Genomic DNA, 24,360 nt, shown 5'->3' with positions numbered 1-24,360 from the left:
TCAACCCGATCACTTTATTAAGCATTCATTTAAACACTACAATAAGATCCATCGATCGTAATGAATTCAGGCCGAATGAAGCAAAAAGTGTGCATGTAAACGTAGAAGACTGGAGGAATGATGCTGAAATTTCAGCTGTGCATCACAGAAATAAATTACAGTTTAACAGATATTCACATAGAAAACAGCTATTTTAAATTTTAATAATATTTCACAATATTACTGCTTTTACTGTATTTTTGACCACATAAATGCAGCCTTTTGAGCAGAAGAGACTTCATTCAAAAACCTAAAAAAATGTTTATGCTTTCTCATCGCATAGAATATATTGACTATATCACTGCATCATGGCAGTAAGTCCTGTCTGGACAAGCACCACACTCATTTTCATCAGAAGTCACTGTGATTTTGCCACTAATGGTGCAGAAATTACACACTGCAGCTTTAAATAGCTGCTGACTTCATAGCAAGGCCTCTGTGTGATAAGATTTAGTTTGAAAGCAAAAGCGATACAGTATGATACTTGTACTTATAAAGGTTGCAAATCATATATTATGCAAGATTGTATTATCAGCAGTGCAAAACTCTGTTCGTCTGGCTTTAGTGTTGTATGCGTTGGATGTCTGTGACCTCATCCACTCTCCGCACGTTCACTCAGCCACAGACACTTACCTTCGGCTCCATTCCCCGCAGTTCCTGTGCCACTCTCTCCTGCTGCCTACACGCCGTCGTCATCCGGATAACTCACCTTCTCTCCGCCATCATCCGGATTCCTCACCTCCTCACCACCAACACGGAGTGTCGTCATCTCAGCATCATTGTTTGTTTGTGTATTCATACTCATCTCTTCTAATTAAACTGTTAACTCGCATCTGCTTCCAGACTTTCCTTTATCCACCGTCACAATCACACAGAGGCCTTGCTATGAAGTCAGCAGCTATTTAAAGCTGCAGTGTGTAATTTCTGCACCATTAGTGGCAAAATCACCGTGACTTCTGATGAAAATGAGTGTGGTGCTTGTCCAGACAGGACTTACTGCCATGATGCAGTGATATAGTCAATATATTCTATGCGATGAGAAAGAATAAACTTTTTTTGAATGAAGTCTCTTCTGTTCACAAAGGCTGCATTTACGTGGTCAAAAATACAGTAAAAGCAGTAATATTGTGAAATGTTATTACAATTTAAAATAGCTGTTTTCTATGTGAATATCTGTTAAACTGTAATTTATATCTGTGATGCACAGCTGAATTTTTAGCATCATTCCTCCAGTCTTCCACGTTTACATGCACACTTTTTGCTTCAATCGGACAACACAAATCACATTACATAGCATTCAAGCACTCAAATTTACTTTGTGTTTGCAAAGACAAGCAGTCCACAAACTGACCTCATCACCCAGTCATCATACAGTCAAATAGAAAGCATTGAAATTCACACAGACTGTCTTTCATGCCTCTTATTGCCACTAAACCATCATAAATGACAGAAAAAAATGTGCCTGTCTCTTTTAACAAGTCTTTCTGGTAAGTCAAAGTCACTGAGTCTTCATTATGCCTCAGACATCATTCTCCTCTGACGTTTGTTTAATTAGTTCAGGGGAATTTCTGTCAGTAAAAGCCTACACGTCTGACTCAGTTCATCTTCTCATTCACTTGCTGTGCTTCTGTCGTGTGGTCAGTCTGGGACTCATAACCTGTTACTCACCTCTCTGTGGTGCACTAGACTATATACCATACAAGCTCACATCAGCACAAAAACCTCCACCTCTAAAGACAACCTCAAACCTGAAGCTAAACCCACTGGTTTTTACGTCACAGTGTGGCGACGTGTTCCTCAATTATGGCCGTTAGATGATGAAATCGCAGCGATTCCACGTAGTGTGGTGTGGATGACCCTCAGCCCACGCTGCTGATGTGACCGCATGCACTCGTGAAGACCACAAACATGAAACTCAGTGGAAGCAGAAGGAGACCTCACATGCTGCTGGTGAAGTCTAATCTAACACAGTGAGACACAAAACCACCAAACAAACTTAAGGGCGACAATTTCATTGATGTTCAACAAAAAAAAAAACAGATAAATAAATGATCAAGCTTGGATTAATGAATATTAGATCCCTTCTTAGTAAAAAAGCTTCTAAAGATCATTCTCTACATCCTGGCTTTTTAAAATTGTTTCAGGAGTGTTTTACGAATGTTACGAATCCAAATTGCCTTTAATTTCAACTTTAAAAAGATCAAAAGGCATTGTCAGTTTGGTCAATCACTTGACAGCCAGCTTTGGTCGCTTAATTAAAAAGTTGTTTCTGTTTTCCGTGTGTGACACACAATTTGACTATCAGTCGACTATTGACAAGACTTCTTGATTTAACTATGGAAATCCGGAGTCATTGGCACCTGACTGAGCCTGGTTTCTCCCAAAGATTGAGTTTTGGTTCCTTGTCACCTTTGGTTTTCTCAGTTGGAGACACTTGACTGATTGCACGGACACTATTGAAAGAGAACTGAACTGGATGATGACATCACTGAATCAACAATAAACTGCCTTTTGCTGGAAAAATGACTGTTTTCTATTGTCCTCTTGCAATATCAGCACATGTCTTCCCTGTTTGTCTCTGTGAAGCTGCTTTGACACAATCAGTATTGTATAAAACGCTATACAAATAAAGGTGATTTGACTTGACTTTCTGTGACATTAGATTATAGCATGACATAGACACATCAAATATGAAAATCAATCGAAAGGTGTATTTTAAAAATATTTTCATGTGCTGTGATGGTTGAGATTTTTAAACAAAACAAAAACCTAAAGAAAATATTCTTATATTTTATTCTATTCACCATGTCCAGGTTTTATTTCCACAAAATCAAATAAGAATTTATATTTGTATTAATATCATATTTTGTTTATATTGAAGATAATTCCTTAAAATTTTAGATTTAAAGCCTATTTTTAGCATTTTTTGTGGTGCATTTAAAAAAAAAAAAATGTCACTAATTCTTGACATAAATGTAAAAATATATTTCTCATTACTTACTGCAAAAACAATTATTTATTGTTTGTATAGTATTAAAATAAAAAATAATTGTGCTAAAGTATTTTTACTGCAATACAGTACAATATAATCAAAAAAGTTAATTGTGACAATCAAATAGTGAATTTAAAATCAAATCAAATCTTCAGATGCACGCTGTAAGGAAAAATCTGTAGACAAATCCGTAATTGTTTGTCAGGACATTATCCATTGAGTTAACACACATTTCTTGTAATCGTAAAACACAATGCAATGCTTAATTCAAAATAAAGGTACAATACATGTGCAAGAAAAAAATCCTTCATGATAACACATTACAGACTTTTCTTACATTTAGATTTAGCTCTAGCCATTTAGCAGACGCTTTTATCCAAAGTGACTTACAAATGAGGACAATACAAGCAATCAAAATCATCAAGAGGGCAATGATATAAAAGTGCTATAACAAGTCTAAGTTAGCTTAACAGAATAGGAAAAAGAATAGAGCAAGCTAGTGTTAGAGGCCTTTTTTGCATTAGCTCTTTTTGCATTGCATTTTTTGCTTTTTAGCTGTATAATAAATAAAAAGAAAACAAAGAATAAGATTAGAGAAGCAAGTGTTTGTTTGTTTGTTTGTTTGTTTTTAAAGAAAACAAGCAGTTAGTAACAAATAGAGTGCAAGTAATTTTTTACATAAAGTATAGAATTAGAATAGAGAGTCCTAGAGTTAGAGGGTCAAATAAAGATTATTATATTATAATACAATAAAATGTTATACATGCTTTGTTTTATTTATTAGTTATGCATTATTTAATAGGATGGTGAAATATGACATTTGTTGCTCTGAGTCTAAATGCATAATTGTTTAGGCCATGTGACGAAGCTTTGATCAATCGCTAATGAAGAATTAGTGTGTGGGTGTTTCCATTTCAGATCTATAAATATGTTGGGGTTTCGTTTCACAGCATGATAAGCACAGAAGCATCTACAGTAGAAGGGGATTTCGGTACATCTTCCCCTTTCTAATGGTAAAGTGGAAAGATCTGTGAAAGACCTTAACACTTATGATCTAAACTTGATCTTAAAGCCACACAAGGCAAAGCTAGTTTGTGTACAGCATTTCAGATTTACTGAAGAGTTTTCTTCCTGATGTGCTACTCTTCACTTAACTACCCAGAACACCCTAGAAACGCCCTAACAACCACAAATGTGTCATCACATGTACTAAATAACTAAAACTAAATACCACATGTACTAAATAACTCAAACTTAAACTGAAAGAAAAATTGATAAAAAAATATATAGACATTTTAAAAACACAACACAACAAAACTGAAACTTTACTTTAAAATGTAAATGAAAATAAAAAATTGAAAAATAAAAATGGATTCAAAATATTTGTAAAATAATGATGAATTAATAAAATATAATAGTATCTCAGTGATAATAAAATAACACTGTAACAGGCATTTAGCACTCAGTTCAGCATTTTTAAATATGACAGTTTATATTAAATTAATTACTATTTTAATATTTACTTTATATCAACGTAACAGGACCAGAATTGAGAACTTAAACATCCTATCAAATGCATATAGGAACATTGTAAAAACCACTTGAATTATGGTCTTTTTGCTCTTAACATTTTGCTTTAAAAGCTTTTCAACATTGTGCAAACCTGCGAGAAGCCCATGGAGACGGCTGGTGCGTCTTAGCAAGTGTTTATGCCGTTAACCTGCAGCAGTTTCCCTTTGACCTGTTAGCACTGATTGATGAGTCCAGGAGCCGGATAGTGAGGAATGGCACCCTGAGGTAGAGTGACCTTTGACCTTTATGTAGAACATTCTTCCCTTTGTCCATTTCAAAACTTAAGAGTGTTGGACATTAGCATGTTGATAAAGCTCAAATAAGCATAAAATCACACAAATATTGGATAAAATAGTCTACTTTTAATTAGACTGAACCATTTTAGTGTTGATATAAATGTTGAGAGTTCTAAATTCTAAATGTATTTGCATTCTAAAAATCGAAAGCATTCTAAAATGCTTTAGAATTCTAAAGTCTTGATGGTTGCTATGATACCTTTAAGATGCTGTCTAGTTAGGCAGCTCACTAGGTTTTGGAACGGAGCCTGTGTGAGTTGATTTACTGAACTCATCATGTGTTTTACAGCATGCGAAACAAGTGAAATATTGAAGTTGTCACTGGCCTTTTAAGGCTTTAACCAAAACATGTCATGGCAGAGAAAATAACTGTGATGCTATCCAGAGAGACGCGTTTGTTTGGGAGTTTGACAAAAATCCCCGTTGGGTCAGCGGACAGCCCGAGCGGAGAGACCCGCGGTCCAAGCAGGGGAATGTGATGTATTGTGGCAGGAAGATTAAACCAGACCAGCGTGGCCTCAAGCCCAAGCGACCAGCAAGAAAAACAACAGCCAGAGAAGAGCACATGATGGGGGAGGATGAGAAGCACACAGTGATCTTACAATCACACTGAATACACGGCCTGCCAGTCTTCATTATTACTAACGTCCACATTTTAGAGTAATAAAAGTCAGCAAAACTAAAAAAGAACAAGTATTGGAAGTATAAAAGCGACTGTCAAGCATTTAAGTAGCTTTTATATAAAATAAAAAAAGAGTCATTTAAAAAAAGTAGTTTTGAACCCATTTGCTGTTTCTATTTAACAGAAAAGCAATGTCAAATCTAGCACAACGCATAATTTTTTAACCTGTATGCTAATCAAAATGAGATTTGAAAGCTTGATTTTTCAGATTTATGGCATCAAAGACTTGTTTGTTTATATAAAAATTGGGGGTATATATATATATAATTTTTATTTTACTTTTGTTCAGTAAGGATGGTAAACTGGTCAAAAGTGACCGTAAAGACATTTACAATGTTACAAAATATTTCTATTTCAAATAAATAAATAAAAGGAATGAGAGAATAAAAAGAAAATTCTGCTCTGCTCATGGGAATATATTACATTTTAAAATATGTTCAAATACTAAACAGTTAGTTTAATCATTAATATTTTAATATTAATATAAATATTCTTTCAAAAGCATATAAATATATAATTTCATAAGATTTATTTTATATATAAATACATATACATTTAATAAAAAAAAAAAAAAAAAAAAAATATATATATATATATATATATATATATATACATGCACACACAATGTTATGTTAAATGTATATGTATTCAATATTTAATGATGCTGTTATTTTGGTTTTTGTTCTATTTTGAGGTTAACAGACAGTAGTTCCCAACTTTTGTTTTATAAGATTCTTTACTTTAACTATATATATATATATATATATATATATATATATATATATATATATATATATATATATATATATATATATATATATATATATATATATTTGTTTCATATTTCAATATATTTTTACATTTTGGAAGAACAAGATGGAAAGTATATAATGACCAAATCTTTTTTTGGGTGATTTAACAATTATATATATATATATATATATATATATATATATATATATATATATATATATATATATATAAATCATACATGGCTGTCTGTTGCAGTTTAGCACAAAGCCTAAGTAAATTTGATGAAGTGTCACTTGTTCTGAATAAGTCACAGAAACAATGTCAGCTCTTGTCTTGCCATCATGACCTACATTACAGCATAATGACAGTGGCGTCAGATCACAGTGATTTACCGTCCTTTCTCTCGTTCTCCTCTGTTCCTCACAGTTCGTCTCTGTGACAGTCACAACGTCCCTCCACCGGGACACGTCCTAAATACTGGACCCGCTCCCGTAATCTGCTTCCACTGAGCTTGTGTCTGGAGAATAGGAGACACCATTGTCCTTCTCCTCCACCCATGATGAAACACTCATTTCATATTGGAGAGATGGCCTGTTATTTGCTGGTGTGCATGACTGAAATAAACAATGGTGGCCGGGCTCAAAATATCTCAAAATGAAATCTGATCTGTTTGTTAAATGACTACATAAAATACCTTTTGACTGCATTCTTAATGGCACATCTAATGCAGTGCAACATCTGGAGAGACTTCAGTAAAAGCCTTTTTCTTAAAGCTATAGTACACTAATGAAACATTCTGCCGTCATTTCACCACTTGTTATTCCAAATGATTTTTCATTCGTCCATGGAAATACAAATGAGAGTTAATAAGGACAAGTGACATTAAACTCCAATAGGGACAAAATACACCGTAAAAGTGAATCATACAACTTATGACCTTGAACTTGTACATTCATCATAAGAATCCTGAAAAACAAATGTATGATGGAGTTTCCACAAAAACATGAAGCAACTGTTTTTGAAATCAGTCTATTAGAATAATACAATTTGAAAGTATATTCAAAAATAAATTATTTTAAATTGTAATAACATTTCACAATATTACTCCTTTTATTGCATTTTTTTTATCAAATAAATTCAGCCTTGATGAGCAGAAGGGACTCTGATTGTATGAAAAACAGCAGTGTGTAATTTAGGCTAAACATCTATTTGGAAGAAAAAAGATCAAACAGGTTTGTTAGTAAATGACAGAATATTTATTTCTGAGTGAACTATTCCCTTCCTTAGTATGGAAGCATATTTCCGAAAAAAAAGTCAGAAAGCCAAGCACTCGTCACAGTTTAAATTCCTCCCTGGTGCAGAGAAGTTTAATTCAAGCCCTGCCAGGTTTTTACCCGACAACCCATCATTCTTAAGCAGAAGAAAAGCTCACGGGTAGCAATAAAACTCGTGCTCCTCCTCTGGTACAGTAGGCTGATCCCAGATCATAGCGCGGTCTGACTCAGTCCGGGCTCGCATCGGTGGGCGTTCATCAGCTCCACTTTCAAAATCACTGCAATGAACAGCAATGAATGCCGTTTCTTACGTCGCCGTGCACCTTTAACGCATGACGCGCGGGCGGTGACCTTTGCGCGACGGTACAAGGAGACCGCGGATGAAAGACACGGAGCGTCACCTGCGCGTCCGATGCGTAAAAGCGCGCAATGATCACAAAAAGCGCGCACTGCGGTTCCGCCGCGCTTCGTCTGAATCTGGACATTTGGATTAGGAGGGTTGCTTGGTGAAGCGAATCGCCCTCCTTTGTTCGCGCGGATGAGGGTCTGACGTGTTCCCGGGGGATTTTCAGTCGCTATTCAAACGCTGGAGACACACATACACGCGCTCTCGATGCTGCTATGATTTCCTGCGTGAGTCCATACTGTGATCTGGTTGCTCTTCGCATGCTGCTGCTCGTGCTCGTGCTCGTGCTCGTGAGGTCCGGTTCGGGTGAGTTTGGCTGTCGATCGTAACCCTTTCACAGCGCGTTTCAGTGTTTTTCCCTAATGAATGGAAAGTCAGTGTTTACACACGGGGCAAGTTGTCACGCGGTTTATGGCTCAATGAAAACAAGGTTTTTGGGTCAAAACTCTATTCACCCACACAGAGTTTTTTATGTTGGTTTAAAAGTGTCCACTTATTCCAGTATCATTTTGGGTAGTTTGGTTTGGTGATAAGTGAACACCACACTTGTAGGCTATACATTAAAAGTAGGCTATATTTTAAGTGAAATACTATTCTAAAAAACAGTAATTTTTCATAAATGTCCTTTTTTTTATCAGTTTCCATTGATGGCTTTTATATCGTTGTCTTTTATGTTTGTGTTAGTTAGTGTTTAGTAGAATTCAAACACAGGTATTTTACTGAAATCAGTAACCAGCAGGTTTCTATTGTGACAAGTTGCCCCATTCCATGGGCGGATCTACGGGGGGCAGGGGGGGGGGGGTGCCCCCCCACTCTAGAGCCTTGCCCCCCCAGGTGCCCCCCTAACTTTAATGATCCAAAAACTGTACTTACAAAAACAACCCACCACTATGTCCAATACATTTACCAAAAGTGAACAATTTAATTTTTAATTTTAAATGTATTATTCGCCCTTCCCCCCTGCCCCTCAAATACTTAGTTACGTCCCTGATTCAAACGTGCAGAGCGGCGTTCGCTCAGTCTGGCTCATACACACAGCGAGTCTGCTTCGGTGCGGTGGCCCTGTAACCAGAGACTGAGCTGCCCCGGTCAGATCCTCTGAAGGTGAAGTGAGTTTCCCCAGGTGTCGTTTAAACACACGTTTAACTTAAAGTTACATTTGTAATGAATGTATCGTATGCTAAAGACGATTCAGCATCAGCAAAAACAGCGAGTCTATTACGTTAGGCAAAATCAGCGGTCAAATCGCTCCCTCGTGATTTGTAAGAGCACTCTTCTCTTTGATTAGCCTGATTTTGATTTTAGTAAAGACAAGAACAGCTTAATAAAAAATATAAAATATTGAGGGGGAGCGATAGGGCTGGGCTAATGGGGCTTAAGCCCCGAAAGTTTTTAGTAAAGCCACGAATATTTTGTTAACTTGTCTTTCTCACAGAGCAAAACAATTCATCAGAAAAACAAATGTGAATAAGATTACAGCGGCCGCGATTAACTAATCATGAACAGTGCATATTACATTTTTATTTATATTTTTCCCTTTGCATTAAAGGTACTTTTGACGTGCTTTTGCAACGTTGAGCATTGTAGCCAATCACAGACATGTCTGTTGATCACATCGGCCAATCAGAGGCGTTTAAATGAGTCGCTGTGCTGAAGATGTGTTTTGCGCGAGCTCACCGAGTTCACGTTCGCAAACCTGTCATTATTATTGGCAATAAACTTAAGATGCAGATAAGAGATTCACTTGATATTATTATTGATGCTGCTCTGATGCACTACATTACGCAACGCTCTGTTTGTTGTTAGGAAGACTAAAAGTTCAGCGGTCTAGCTCATCAATGTCAAAATTATTATATAAGTTAACAAATGCCTGGTAAAATGTAAGTAGATAATTTAATATTTGACTGTTTTACAATAGAAAAGTTCAACTTTTTTTATTTATTTATTAAATTTTGCCTTTTTGAATTGAAAATATGCTATAATTTCCTTGATTCGTTTATGTAAATTAAAAATAAAATATTAGTTGCAAATAGTTACAATTATTTCACTAATACAACAAGCCTTTCTTTTTCTTTATTCCCTTAAATCGCTTTAATAATTAATTAATTACTTTAAATAAAAATACCCAATTTTAGTTTGGGCTGTTACGTTACAACACACAATACAGTGCCAGTTAGGAGATCTATTATTATTTGATTAGCTAAGCCTAAGCAGTCCTATTAAATCCAATTCCTCTCAGATATCACAGCAATGAAACCAGGTTACAACTGGGGAAATAACAAATACAATAGAATTAAGTAGTCTAAACATAACTGGTGTGTGTGTTGTGAATTAAAAAACGTTGTAGTGTGTAAGGGCATGATTAAACAATAACTACTGTAGTTTAAAAGTGTTTTTGTGTTTTTTTTTTAAAGCAATTCATATATAGGGATTCCATGTACCCCTGCCACCCTGCCAAGACCTCTTGCCACCCCTTTGCCCCCCCATGCAAAATTTTCTAGATCCGCCACTGCCCCATACTGTATAGTGACTGTAATGGGTTTTACCTGCTGAAAGAAAAAGGAAGAAGAAAAAAAAAGATGGCTTAAAATGGACATAGCTGGTTTAAGCTGATTGATCATCTGGTTTCCCAGCTGAAGAATTGGTCCAAACCCCTCTAAAACCAACTGGATCCAGACCAGGCTGGAAAACCAGCTGAAACCAGCCAATTTTTTCATTATTTGTTTATCTGTCAGAGACAGATTCTTTCCGAACAGGGTCTGTGTTGGACACAAAGCCCGCTGAAGATGTGAACGCTCGCTCATTCATGTGTAAATGTCTCTGTTTCTGTGTTCAGCGGAAAACAGATGCTTGTCTTCCCTCGTCTCCACATGTGAAGACTGTCTGAGACGCGGCCCTGAATGTGCTTGGTGCTCTCAGGAGGTAATGTGTGTGTGTGTGTGTGTGTGTGTGAGCTACTATTGTTGTACCTCGGCACACTGCTCAAGGTTTGTAAGTGTGTGAAGTGCTCGTGTTTAGTCTGTTAGTGATAAAGCACTGGAGCCCTAATCCCCAGAATGCATCAGTGATCGTGGGAACCCATAAAATAGAAATGCGGAAACTTCTGATATGCCCATACACTCCCAGAAAAAGGTACAAAAGCTAAATATGCATCTTTTTACCCGATTTACCCCTGAATGTTACATATTAGTACACTGAAAGTACATTTTAGTAACTGAAGTGTACATAGAGTACTTTTTGAAAGTGACAATTTTGTACCTTTTTTTCTGAACGTGTAGGAAAGACAAACTGCACATGAAATCTAATAATGTAATATCTCAGTTAGATACCAGTGAGGTTCAACTATTATTAAATTGTGCCTATTATTTTTATTTCATAAACATCTGAGACCAAGTTCATGTTTAAATGAAACTGCATTTAGTCTCTTGAGCTATGAATTCTGAGCAATGTTATTATTAGTGTTGTTAAACAAATAAAAAAAAAAAAACAGAAAAAAAAAAAATTAAACTTTAAACAAATTTTAAAGTTGACAATTAACTGAAATAAGTTTAGGTATTGTTAAAAAAAATAAAAAAAAAAAATAAAAAAAAAAAAATATATATATATATATATATATATATATATTAATGCCAAATAGAAATTTATATAAAAAATATAAATATGGAAAATAAAAATATAGAAATAAAAGCTAATTCAAAATATTTATTAATATTTATTATAAAAGTGTGTAAAAAACAGAACGAATTGAATTGTAATAAAATAAAGCTAAATATAAATATAAAAAATATAAATGATAATGGTAAAATCAAAAATTACAAAAAATTAATGTGAAAACTGAAAAGATAAATTAATAGCTAATTGAAAATATTAATAAATACTACAATAGTATGTAAATAATACTAAAATAACACTAAATGCTGAGGCAAGTATTTAAGAAATATTTTAAAGATTATGTTAAACACATTCCTTTGTGTTTGACATTATTTTTTTTTTTATTAATCAAAAGGCAGTCCATCCAAAAATGAGTGTTTATTTTCTTGGGACGAACGATTCATTTAAATGCTTTTTTTGTAAAGAAAGTCATGCATATTCCTGGGATTTAAGAATTTAAAGAATTATATCCTGGTTAAGCAAATAAGTTGATTAAGTCAGTGTGGTGCTCGCTCTGCACCAGTCAGACTAATCTCTGAACAACATCTCAGCAATAATCTCTGAGCTAAAGAGCTTTAGCTCGCTCTGTGTACTTTAAATCAGGCCACCCTACACAGCAGTCGCCTTGTTTCTTTAAACAGCCAGCGTTTGCGGTGACCCTTGACCTTTCTGATGGTTTGTTTACCCTGACAGAGGTTTCTAGACGGGGCTCATGCAAGTCAGCGATGCGGATCTGTGTCTGACCTGCGAGTCCGGGGCTGTGAAGAGGCCTTCATCGAAAACCCAAATGTGAAAGTGGAAGTAAACGCCTCTATCAGCAGCACACAGGTGTCACCGAGAGAGATTAACATCCATCTACGAGCAGGTAACATCTGTCCTCAGTAGACCTCTAAACTGATACACAGTCGGTTTAGCATCCACCAAGAACACTTTAGCAATGCCTTAGCAATTCTAAATCTAGTGTTGTGATGATGTCACTTCCTGTGTCAGGCGGCGAGGCGTCGTTCGTGGTGGAAGTGCAGCAGCTGGAGCGCTATCCTGTGGATCTGTACTATCTTGTGGACGTTTCGGCATCCATGCAGGATAATCTGGACCGGCTGAAGACGGCGGGCCTGGCTCTGTCTCATCTGATGAAGGAACACTCCAGCGACTTCAGAGTCGGCTTCGGCTCGTTCGTGGATAAACCGGTGTCTCCGTACATCGACGTGCACCCCTCCAAACTGCTGAACCCCTGCAGGTGAACACACCCGAAACAAAACTGCAGCACAGCAGCCCATAGCAGAGAAAAAAATGCAAACAACTCTTTAGTGGCTCTAATCTGTTCTCATAATGAGACATTGAAATAAAAAAATCAAATAATAATTAAACATTATTATTTAAAATATTTAAGTTATTAAATAATAATAAATTTATAAATAATAAATGTATTTTCTTTAATATTTTAAGTATTTTTTAAATAATTTTTAACAATTAATTCAGTCATTTCTCCTGACTAGAATGCTATTTAACCTGTTAACTGCCACATGGCCCCTCGGTGGGCCCCTTATGACTACTTCACTATATATTACAATTAAATCCTAATCTAATCATGACAAACTATATATATATATTTGGAAAGGTCTAAGACTCCTTAATAGATATTTTACCAATCTTTTTTGTTAAAAAAATATTTAAAGTAATAGATTAATTTATCATAAAATATTTATCATTTATCATATCATAAAAGTTCTGACCTTTGTCACAAAAAAAGCCTTTTTTTTATCACAGTTTAGGAAAATCAGAAATTATATATCACTTGAAAACTTAAAATCTCTAAATTCATCCTTTGAAACCCATTTTAAATTCAAACATTGCATTATCATGAAAAATTGTACATCAAACTCATGTCACAAAAAATGTTTTAAATCATGAATTATAAAAATTTAGGTTTGGATCATGCACTTTCAAGTCTAAGTTCAAAAATGCGTGTGACAGTAAACAGGTTAAAGATACAATCAAGTCAAATATTTCATAACAAATTATCTAAACTGTCAGTAATTTTACAGCTATATATATGTTTGACTCATATGCATCTACTTTTTATTTTTTTGGGAAGGGATTTTAGGAGAAGCATGTGAGTTGATACTTGAGACCTTGAGTTCTTTTGTAAATATTTTTACTGAGTATCGCTGTGCACTCAATGCTTCTGAACTGAGCTTGGCGCAGAATCACACAGCTCAGTTTTTTGTATGAGAAAATTGTTCAGATTACATCTCTTGTGAAACCTTTTGTTGCCTTTTTAGAAAGGACATCATTTTTATATATTTGTTCCCTGGAAGTTCTAGACCTTAAAAACAACTCGCTAAAGTGACACTGCCACCAGAGACATCCAAAATGTTTAAACTATGTATTTCATTTTCTATTTTGAATAAACTGGTATAAACAAAACATGCATTTGAGCTTCTGTTGAGTATTTACTTTGTCTCAAATGTTTCTATTAAAATTCTTTAGAAAATAAACAGACAAATTCATCAGCTAAGATGAAATTTAATAAATGTTGTCCTCAATTGATCACAGTGTTATTTCAGTCATATTTATATGCAGCTATAGTATTTATTAATCATTGTTACGTTTACTGTTTTTATTTAAATATATGGAGAGCACATTTAAGTACTAAAATTAGTCAAATAATAATTACTAAAAAATAAGTCAATAATATAAATACTAAATATTTTAATTATTAATATTATGTAGTATTTATATGTTTTTTTTTAGTAATTTGTTTTAGTAACTTATTTGATTATTGTTATTATTAAGGTTTTTGTTTTTTGTTTGTTTTTATGTTTAAGTCAGTTAAGCAGTTTAATAATAATAATAATAATAATAAATATTACAATTATTAAAACAAAATAATGACTTAAATAAAAATAAATACTAATCATAATTAAATAAATGTTATTCATATTATTATAATTTTTTTTTGTAATTATATTTTTGTTTTTGTAATTTATTTTAGTAACTTATTTCCTTATTATTATTATTATTATTAATATTATTATTGTATTGGTTTTTATTTTGTTATTCTTTGCTTTTATGTTTAAGTCAGTTAAGCAGTTTATTAATAATAATATTATTAATAATAATAATAAATATTACAATTACTAAAAAAAAAATAATGACTAAAATAAAAATATATATATATATATATATATATATTTTAAAAATAAATTATATCATTGTTATTTTTATTTGTTAATATTTCTCTGTAGCGTTCCTTTATTTTTAATTCCGTTTCAGTTTTAGTAATTTTAGTACATATTGTAATTATTTATTTAATTTTTGTTTGTTATTTTGTTGTGCTTTTGTCGTTTTTATCTGTAAATATTTCTCTGTAGTTCGTTTATTTTTATTTCAGTTTCAGTTTTAGTAATTATAGTGCTTCAGCTCATTTTATTTCAGAGAGTTCCAAAGGCAATGCATCTAATACTTTTTAGCATTTATTAAGTTTAAGTTTTTCATAATATATTGACGTTAAATTTTATTTCAATAATTTTTAACCGTTCTAGTTAACAATATCAAGTCTGACGGATCTCTCCTGTAACTCTAGATCAGAAGCGGGAGACAAAAACAGCTTTCTCTCCGTCTCTCTGTTCAGCAGAAACAGATGAGCGATCTGATGTGTGATTAGTCTTTCCTATGGGAATCTCGGAGCGTGTCCCAGGAGGGGAACGCCGTCCAGGGTATCCTTCATTGGGCGGTGATCTCACTGTGACTCGTGTGGGAATCTGCAGTGGATGTCATGCTGTAAATCTCTCTGTTTCTCTGTCTCAGTGATTATGAGGTGCACTGCAGGCCGGCTCACGGCTTCATCCACATCCTCCCCATCACACACAACATGACCGAGTTCACACGGGTCATTCAGGAGCAGAGGATCTCTGGGAATATGGACACACCGGAGGGAGGCTTCGATGCCATGCTGCAGGCCACTGTTTGTCAGGTAAACACAGCCGAGTAATGCACTGCATTTATGAACATACCTGCAAACAATCACCACCACACTGATAAGAGATGGTCATTGTATTTAAGAAATACTGTATCGTCCCTTTGGAATTATAAGGTTCTATCTGCATTCCGAGTAGTTTTGAGATATTGAGCTTCAAAGTTTTAGTGTTCCATTCGACTGTGTAAATAGAACCTTATTGTTTTTTTAAATAAAAAGGCCCATAATGTACACAACATTAAAAAAATTAATACGTTGACACAGAATACGAATATGTGAATAACTCAATTTTGACAAAAATGTCAGATAGAACCTTATAATTCCAATGGGACGGTATTTGAATATTTGGGCTCATGTTTATTTAAAGAGAAAGATGTTATTTTTTTTAATAATCAAGTTTTTGAACAAGCTTATGACTATGAATTATACACAACAAAGTTGAATTATATCACAGGGTTTACTTTAAGTTAAAAAAACAAGCGTAAACAAAACAAATATAATATTATATTACATTATTATAATATTACAGTTCACTTTTATGAGTGATTATATTATTATTGTTTATTTATTGAATTGATTATGTATCTATTTTTATTTATTTTTTTTGTCAAGGGTGATTTCTAGGTCATTCCTTACTGGCTCAAGTAAAAATGCTAGTATTAGTTTTAGTGATATTATAGTTGTATTATTTTTATATATTATATTATGTTATATTTACATTTCATTTTATATTAGTATTTATTCCTTAGTTATTCTTAGTATTATGAGTTTGTTTTGTGGTATTTATTTATTCATTTTATCATTGTTACGTTAGTAATTTTGTTATGTATTTCTTTATTATTTGTTTTTATTAGTAGTATGTATTAATTAATTTATTATTTATTTTAAGAAAAACTATTAATAATATATTAATATATACAATAATTAATAATATATTTGTTTTTATTATTGTTGTAATGATGTGATATTACAGTTTTTTTATTATTTTTTTTTTGTTAGGTGGTTTCTTAATGGCTCAAATTACCCTTACATCTAAATGACAATATGATATTATAGTTGGTTTGTTAATTTGTTAAGTTATTTATTTACTTATTTTTCACTTTTAATATTTTATTTTATTTTATTTTATTTTATTCGGTTTCCTACTGGCTCAAATCACCTTTAAATCCTAATGACAATATGATATTATTGTTTGTTTATTTGCTAATTTATTTACTTATTTGTCACTTTTAATAAGATATGTATATTGTAATCATTTTTTATAATTTTTTAAAACATTTTTAGGTGGATTCTTACTGGCTCAAATCACTCAAAAATGTAAATGAAAATATATTATAATTTGTTAATTTTTCATTTATTTATTTTTACTTTAAACAATTAATTTTAATTTTATTTTATTTAAATTGATTTTTTTTTTAAATGTATTAAAATTGTATTAATTATATATCAGCAAAGTAACAGCACCCTCCTCCTCAAGAGTGATTAATTAAACAGTGCAGGGTTATTATTTATATTTTCCACACTAATGTGTGACACTCAGTGTTATCAGATCCCTCTCTCATGCCTTCACACCACTAATAATTCCAGCAGCTTGCTCTCTTCCCTCGATGTCTGAGCAAATATGGTCCTCAGGAAAGATTTTCCTAAAAGCTTAGAAACCCGGTCCGTTAGCATGACTGTTCCTGTGTCATCAGCACATATCTCTCTTGCGGTCGCTCCAGGGACAGCGTGTCTCAGGTCTGGGAACGGGAAAGATTCCTGAAGAGCCTGCAGACCCACAGCGAGAGAAAACAGCGCATTCATGAAGCACGAAGCGCTGAATCAGCCGCAGCTCGCCGCTGTTTGCAGAGCATGATGTCATTGCTCAGTCATGAGAGAGGCGAGTTTCTCAGCCTTCACAGTCATTCGTAGTGAAAGCGTGAGAGCTGGGACGAGGCGCTTTACAGCAACAAAGCCTCTTTATCCGGCTGCTGGGACTTTTCCCTTGAATTTCTGCGGTTTGTTGCTTTCTGAGCTGTATGCATGAAAGGTTGTGCTCTGGAAAGTGAGCTTGAATGAGTTTCAGTCTTCATTATTTCTCTCCATGCCTCCTGAGAGTCAGAAAGTGAAACGAGGCAGCGTGAGGAGGTGTTTTTCTCTGGCACAGAGCGTGCTGACCTCCAGATTTACGTTAACTATCCTTCACATGAGTTACAGATTGTTGGTTAACTAGCGCTTGTTGCTTTAAAAGGTAGTTCTTGTGGGCATCTGGCCTGGGTTTTTCAGTCAAACGTTACTCATTACTCCTGGCAGCTGAAAACACTCGACTCGTGCAGTTTGTGTTGAACTAGTAACAGATGATTAGTGACTTATTTATTTTTTGTTCTACTTTTAGTATTTAATATTCTGATTTGATTAGTATCTGTTTATTTATTTATTTATTAATTATCTGTGAGGCAAAAATTTAAATATGCAAAACACTCTTTCATTAAGACATGGTTTAAGTAATGATTCATTAAGAAAATACTCATTGAAAATCCTCAATAGTGCACTTTGTCTTGTATTAGTTATTTTATTTCATTTATTTATTTATTCTTATTTTTTATTTATTTATATATTAACTTATTTTTACTATTTATTTATTTTTAGTTTTTTATTTGTTATTTTTAGTTATAATTTTTACTGCTATTTTTTTATTGTGTTTTTAGAAATGTTTATTTTTAATTATTTGTTTTATCTTTTATGTCGAGTTATGATTAAATTTTTATTATATATTTTTATTTATTTACATGTATGCGTTTTTGGATGTTTAATTGTTTTGTATTTATTTGTTTGGTTTTGTTTGTTCGTTTATTATTTTGCTTTTAATTCTTTTATTTTTTTTATTCGTTTTATTTAATTTTATTTTTAGTATTACATTTTTTACTGTTTATTTATATTATTCTTTTATTCATTAATTTGTTTGTTTTTATTGTTGAATTTATTGTTTGTCTTTTTTGTATTTATTTTTAGTATTACATTTTTTTTGCATATTTTATCACCTGTCAAGCATAGAGTCTATTATAATATTACAGTTTATTTATTTTCATTTTGTAGTTTTTATTTATTTTTTATTGTTTCTTTGTTTCATTTTCAGTATGTATTTTTTTATATATATATATATTCATAGTTTGTATATTTTTATGCTCCTCTTTATTTTTTGATTTATTATCTTTATTTTTGCATGCTTTATCATCTGTCGAGGAAGATTGTAAAGCATCAAAGTCACAGCTCTCTTCTTCTGAAGACATGATCAAACGTTACTCATCCTGGCAGCTGAACGCTCCAGCAGTGTATTAGTAACACACTACAGATGCACACTATGTAGAAATGATTCAACTGCTGAGTGAGCTGTAAACTAAACACACTCTCATGCAGATTTGTAAATCTTGATTCATCTCTGCAGAAAGACGTCGGATGGCGTCCCGAGGCGAAGCATCTGCTGCTGGTTATGACAGACCAGCCGTCTCATCTGGCTCTGGACAGTAAACTGGCTGGGATCGTGGTTCCTCACGACGGCCGCTGCCATCTAGAGGATAACATCTACTCAAAAACTACAACTATGGTACGATTAACCAAACCAAAGCACTTGATGCGAAGCTCAGTTTACAAACCCATCTCTCTTTCCCTCAAAAATGCTTTTCTTTTTAATGGTGTTAAAATACTGTATGAAACACATGTAAGGACGGGCTTGCAGAATTAGTTCTTCCATTGAAATAGCTTTTATTTGTGTATTTTCTAGAGGTGGGAGAAAGAAATCGATTCTCAGATGCATCGCGATTCTCTCTTCAAGCATGTTTATTTTTCCCACATATGGCAAATGTGCACGGTAAAGATGCAGTGGGCTTCATTGCACATTTGGAATGCATTACTATTAGATGCACGAAGCTCGTGCACTGACAAACTTTCACGTGCACTTTATGTTTGTTGTCCTGAAGCTCATTTTCTGCTGCGGTTAAATGCACGTGCATTTCCAGATACTTTTTTATGAAATTGATGCATTAATGAGAGTTTCAGGGTCAGTTGGCCAAGCATGTAAATCTCAATCAGCAATCAGCAGATGCAAAGCGCAGTTATGGCTACCGTGCACATACGCTTGTTTTCATATTTAGCATACAGAACATAACTCCACATTTATTAATGTGAATATATTATATATGAACTGTCTGACCAAACAATTATAATGTTAATTATGCAAGAAAACCTCATGCTTTGTTCATCTGAACAACTTATTTAGACTATTTATTTAATGCGATAATGCACACATTTTAATAAAGCCAAATCAGCTTTTGTCAGAAGTAAATACGTCCGTTGACTTAAGACATAACACATTAGACACTCTTTTTCGAGGAAAAAAAGAAAAATCCTCAACTATTGTCACTTTCAGAGACTTGAACACTTATTTTAAATAAGTAATTCTTTAAAAAGTTAATTTTGAACCAAATAAATTTGATATAAAATGTATATGAAAATGTAGCCGTGTGCAGTAATATTGAAAACTGAGAATGTGACGCATCCTGATATTGAGTTGAAAATGATAACTGTAATTGAATTGAATCGTGAAGATTCACACTCCTGTTTTTAATAAGGCAGTACTGACATATACAGAGATTCCAGCTATAAACAAAAAGCATTAACTGCAACTGTGAAGTTGTAAAGATTTATTTGCACAGCAGAAGAATTAATTGAGGAAAAAATGTAGATCAAGAATCATTATGTGCTTTCATCATTTCGATTATTACTTTTTATTTTAAAATGTTTCTATGAAACTTTTTTATTTTAGTAAGTTAAAATTTATTTCAGTTAGTTGCCAAGTCAAATATTCCATCTAATATTTAATATTAATAATACAGTTTTATTTACGTACTATTATAGTATTAATATTTCAAATGAGCTTTTTTATATTTTCCATTTTCACTTTAGTTTAAGTTTTAGTAATTTTATGTGCTTTTGTCATTTTTTTTTTTTTTTAATATTTCTATTTAACTTTAATTTTTATTTCAGTTTTGGTAATTTTAGTAAATCAATAAACTTATTTTGAGTTAGTTAATGTGAGTATTTCTTAAATCTAATATTGGTATCACTAATGCTAATATTGATGATATAGTATTATTCATATACGTACTTATAGTATTTATTCATATTTGGAATTAGTTTTAATCTCTGTATTTTGATTTTAGTTTAAGTTGTAGTAATTCAATACGCTTTTGTCATTTTATAAAAAAAATGATATATTTCTGTTTTCCATTTAAGTCATTTAATCATTCAGCTTAAACTTATTTCAGTTAGTTACCAAGGCAATTTTGCTAAGCTTTTTATCTAATATTGAATATTAATATTAATAATATAGTATTATTTCTGTACTATTAGATTATTTATAAATTTTTGGAATTAGCTTTTATTTTTATATTTAAGATTTAAGATTTTATTTATTTAAGATTTGGTCACTTTGTTATGTGCTTTTGTAATTTTTTTCAATTATTATTATTACTATGTTTTATTTATTATTATTTATTTTCTATGTTTCTATTTAGATTTATTTTATTTTGTCAGTTTTAGTAATTTTGGTACTTCAATTTAAATTAATGTTGACTTGAGATTTGAGTTTTTAATCTAATATTAATATTCCTTTTATTGTAGCTTTATTTTAATTAACAAAAACAATTATTATAGTTTTTGTTTAAGTTAATTCAGCCACAGTATGTTATTGTTATTATATACCATAGAATGGACATGGTTCTGCAAGGTACCTCAAATAATAACATGGTATTACCATGGTGCCATGTCCAAAAAAAACATGTTTTTTGTTCATATATACCATAATGAATGATTATAATTCATGGTACTTTAAATAAAAATGTCTAGAACCATGGAAGCATGTCCAAAAGCATTTTTTTGTATGATTCATAATATCCCGTGTTTGCATTTATGTTTGTCATGATGATTTATCAATGGAAAATTGCACACACGTTTATCTCAGCACTGCAGTCTCAACAGCAGATTGTGTTGTTGTTTTTTTAGGAGCACCCAACAATCGCTCAACTGGCTGAGAAACTTCTGGAGAACAGCGTTTACTCCATCTTTGCGGTGGACCAGGTGCAATATCAGTGGTATGAGGTAATTTCACCATGAGTTTGGATGTTTCCTCCTACAGAAATCAATCCGTTACGCAACCGTGATTTCAACACTGGCAGTGATTTATGGGAACACAAACCGTGACTTGTTCAATTAGTGATTGTAGTGCTGGTTTAACAAATATGTGCATGAAAAAAGATTGACTCAATTTACTATTATGGATTAAATGCAACTTCTGTGTTAAAAAAGCACATAAAAAAATTCATGCAAGTTCATGCAAAAATAGTTCCACCTTGAATGATTATAAGTGTTGGCTTTAGAAACTCAAATTAACTTGTTTTTACTCATGCATTCATATGATTTAACAAAAATCTATTGTAGTTTAACATTAGATCACTTCCATACTAAGTGACTTCCGGAAGTAGAAAATTATTTTTCTCCATCGGGAGATTGATTTTTAACAATAACTAATAAACCTATAAAGACAACTGTGAGCTCTGAGGTTGTAAATCAGTGGTATGTGCTTTTGTTGAAACCATCTGGTCACATGTTTTAGTATGAATCCTGTTTAAAAGCTGAATTTGTGGTGGAAAACTACATTACCCATGATGCTATGCAGCGAAATTTCACCAATCAGAGCTTGGCAAGGAACGCTGCAAATGATGTAATCGAGTCGGTCTCCATACATTTACATTTAAGCTTTGTTTTTCTCTTAATATAAATAGCAATATTTTCATACAATGAAAGTTTATGGTGACCAGTGGATGTCAAAAAAATTCTATAAAAAAAACAAAAATACAAATAAATAAATAAAAACATAAAAGTAGTAGCAGAGTATTTTTTTTTATTTAATTTATTCATATATTTATTTTATTTTATACAATGAAAGTTCATGGTGACCTACGGCTATTTAAATAAATAAATACAAGTAGAAGTGTATTTCTATTTTATTTTTTTATTATATTATATTATATTATTTTTCATTTTTTTTTTTTTTTATTATATTATATTATTTTATTTCTTTATTAAAGTTCAGGGTGACCAGTGGCTGTCAAAAAAATAAATAAAATACAAATTAAAATTAAATAAACACATAAAAGTAGTAGTAGAGTATTTTTTATTTTATTTATACATTTATTTATTCATTTTTAAACAATGAAAGTTCATGTTGATCAGTTACTGTCTAAAATAAATACATATACATTAATACATAAAAACATAAAATTACTAGTAGTGTAATTTTAATACAATCTAATGCAATAAGTATTTTATTTTTATAAAATTTCACATGATGCTGTACAAGAAAATTCCACCAATCAGAGCTCGGCAGGGAATATGCGCAAAGTCCATCTCAATTTGATCTCAAAATGCGAAAATATTTTTATATGAAAGACAACTTTAAATTAATACTTTAATATTTCACAATCATGTTAAATTCAGTTATGTCGTTTGTAATGCGTTATGGGATTGTAGTCTTGTCGTCTTTTTTTGGCTTCAAATAAAACTTCATAATGTTGTGATTTTCCTCTAAGTTTGGTTCATGACTCATTACGCTTTAACAAAGACATTTTTTACAATCCCTTTGGGAAAAAGTAACAGAAAAATTACTTCCAGAACGACCAGCGTTGAAAAAGTGGGTGGGGCTAACGCTCTCAATTACTGTAAACGCATTTTTGCTTTCAACATAACAGAACTTGTCCTTTTAAAATGCTTCATCTTTTTCTCTGAACAGGATCTCCTGGACTTGATTCCTGGAAGTTATGTGGGCCGTCTGTTTCCCAAAGCATCTAATCTAAAAGACTTAGTAGTGCAAGCCTACAAGGTAAACAGCTTTAGTTTCTCTTTCACTAAATTGAAAGTAAACACTCTGCTCTCTCCATCCACTCGAGGGCAATTAAATTAGAAGTGCAGAAGGTCCCAAACATTTCAGAACGCTTGCTTTCGGTTTAACGGGGAAAAACACAGGCTGTAATGCCAGGATCGGTTCCGGCATGCGTTAAAGGAGAGGAATAATCTCGACGCAAGCACAACAATGCATTGTCCTCATTAAAATCCACTGATGCATGGTGAACAGAAGCCTGTATTATGAACGACCTCGGATGCTTGAGCCAAAAATGCTGTGATCTGCTATTTTTACCAATGGCCTTTTCCCCCGTGAACCTGCTTATACAAGAGCCGTCTTAGCTCCAGACAATGGGCTCTTTTTAAGCTGCTCTCCTTTCTTGATTTCTGTTTCTCTCTGTCCGTTTCTCCTGCAGAAGCTGCTGTCGGATGTGGAGCTGCAGATCGAGCTGGAGGACGCACAAGCTCCTCGCTTCCGGGTGAACGTCACGGCTTTCTGCCCCAACGGATCCACTGCTTCTGGAAGCACGAAATGTTCCAGTGTTCAGCCCAAACAAACAGTACGAAAGCCTTTAATGTATATCCGTCTATACGGTGAACAGAGATGCTGCGTTTGAGGTCAAGTACACCTTTATTTGTGTAGCGCTTTATGCAATACTGATTGTGTCAAAGAGCTTTAAACAGGAAAACAGTTTGTCAATAATGCAAGAGGATGCTCGGTGATGTCATCATCCAGTTCAGCTCTCTTCCAAAATTGCTCAAAAATAGTTCCAGCCAAAAA

At 32.9% G+C, this 24,360-nt stretch overlaps 1 protein-coding gene across 1 annotated transcript in view; it reads left to right on the top strand.

Moving 5' to 3' along the window:
• Positions 1 to 7,674: 7,674 nt before the first annotated feature.
• The window catches only part of LOC132103899 (integrin beta-8-like), a 30,558-nt gene continuing 13,872 nt past the window's right edge, over positions 7,675 to 24,360 (top strand). Inside the window, exons 1-9 of the mRNA XM_059508963.1 lie at positions 7,675 to 8,320; positions 10,851 to 10,936; positions 12,359 to 12,530; positions 12,656 to 12,902; positions 15,476 to 15,641; positions 19,069 to 19,227; positions 21,684 to 21,779; positions 23,470 to 23,559; positions 23,996 to 24,139. Of these exons, the coding sequence (XP_059364946.1) occupies positions 8,230 to 8,320; positions 10,851 to 10,936; positions 12,359 to 12,530; positions 12,656 to 12,902; positions 15,476 to 15,641; positions 19,069 to 19,227; positions 21,684 to 21,779; positions 23,470 to 23,559; positions 23,996 to 24,139 (1,251 nt within the window). The 5' untranslated portion in view covers positions 7,675 to 8,229. The remainder of the gene's footprint in view (positions 8,321 to 10,850; positions 10,937 to 12,358; positions 12,531 to 12,655; positions 12,903 to 15,475; positions 15,642 to 19,068; positions 19,228 to 21,683; positions 21,780 to 23,469; positions 23,560 to 23,995; positions 24,140 to 24,360) is intronic.

Source organism: Carassius carassius, chromosome 25, assembly GCF_963082965.1.
Source record: "Carassius carassius chromosome 25, fCarCar2.1, whole genome shotgun sequence".
NCBI lineage: Eukaryota > Metazoa > Chordata > Actinopteri > Cypriniformes > Cyprinidae > Carassius > Carassius carassius.
The sequence above is the reverse complement of the archived record's forward strand: the minus strand, read 5'-3'. Positions and strand labels throughout refer to the sequence as shown.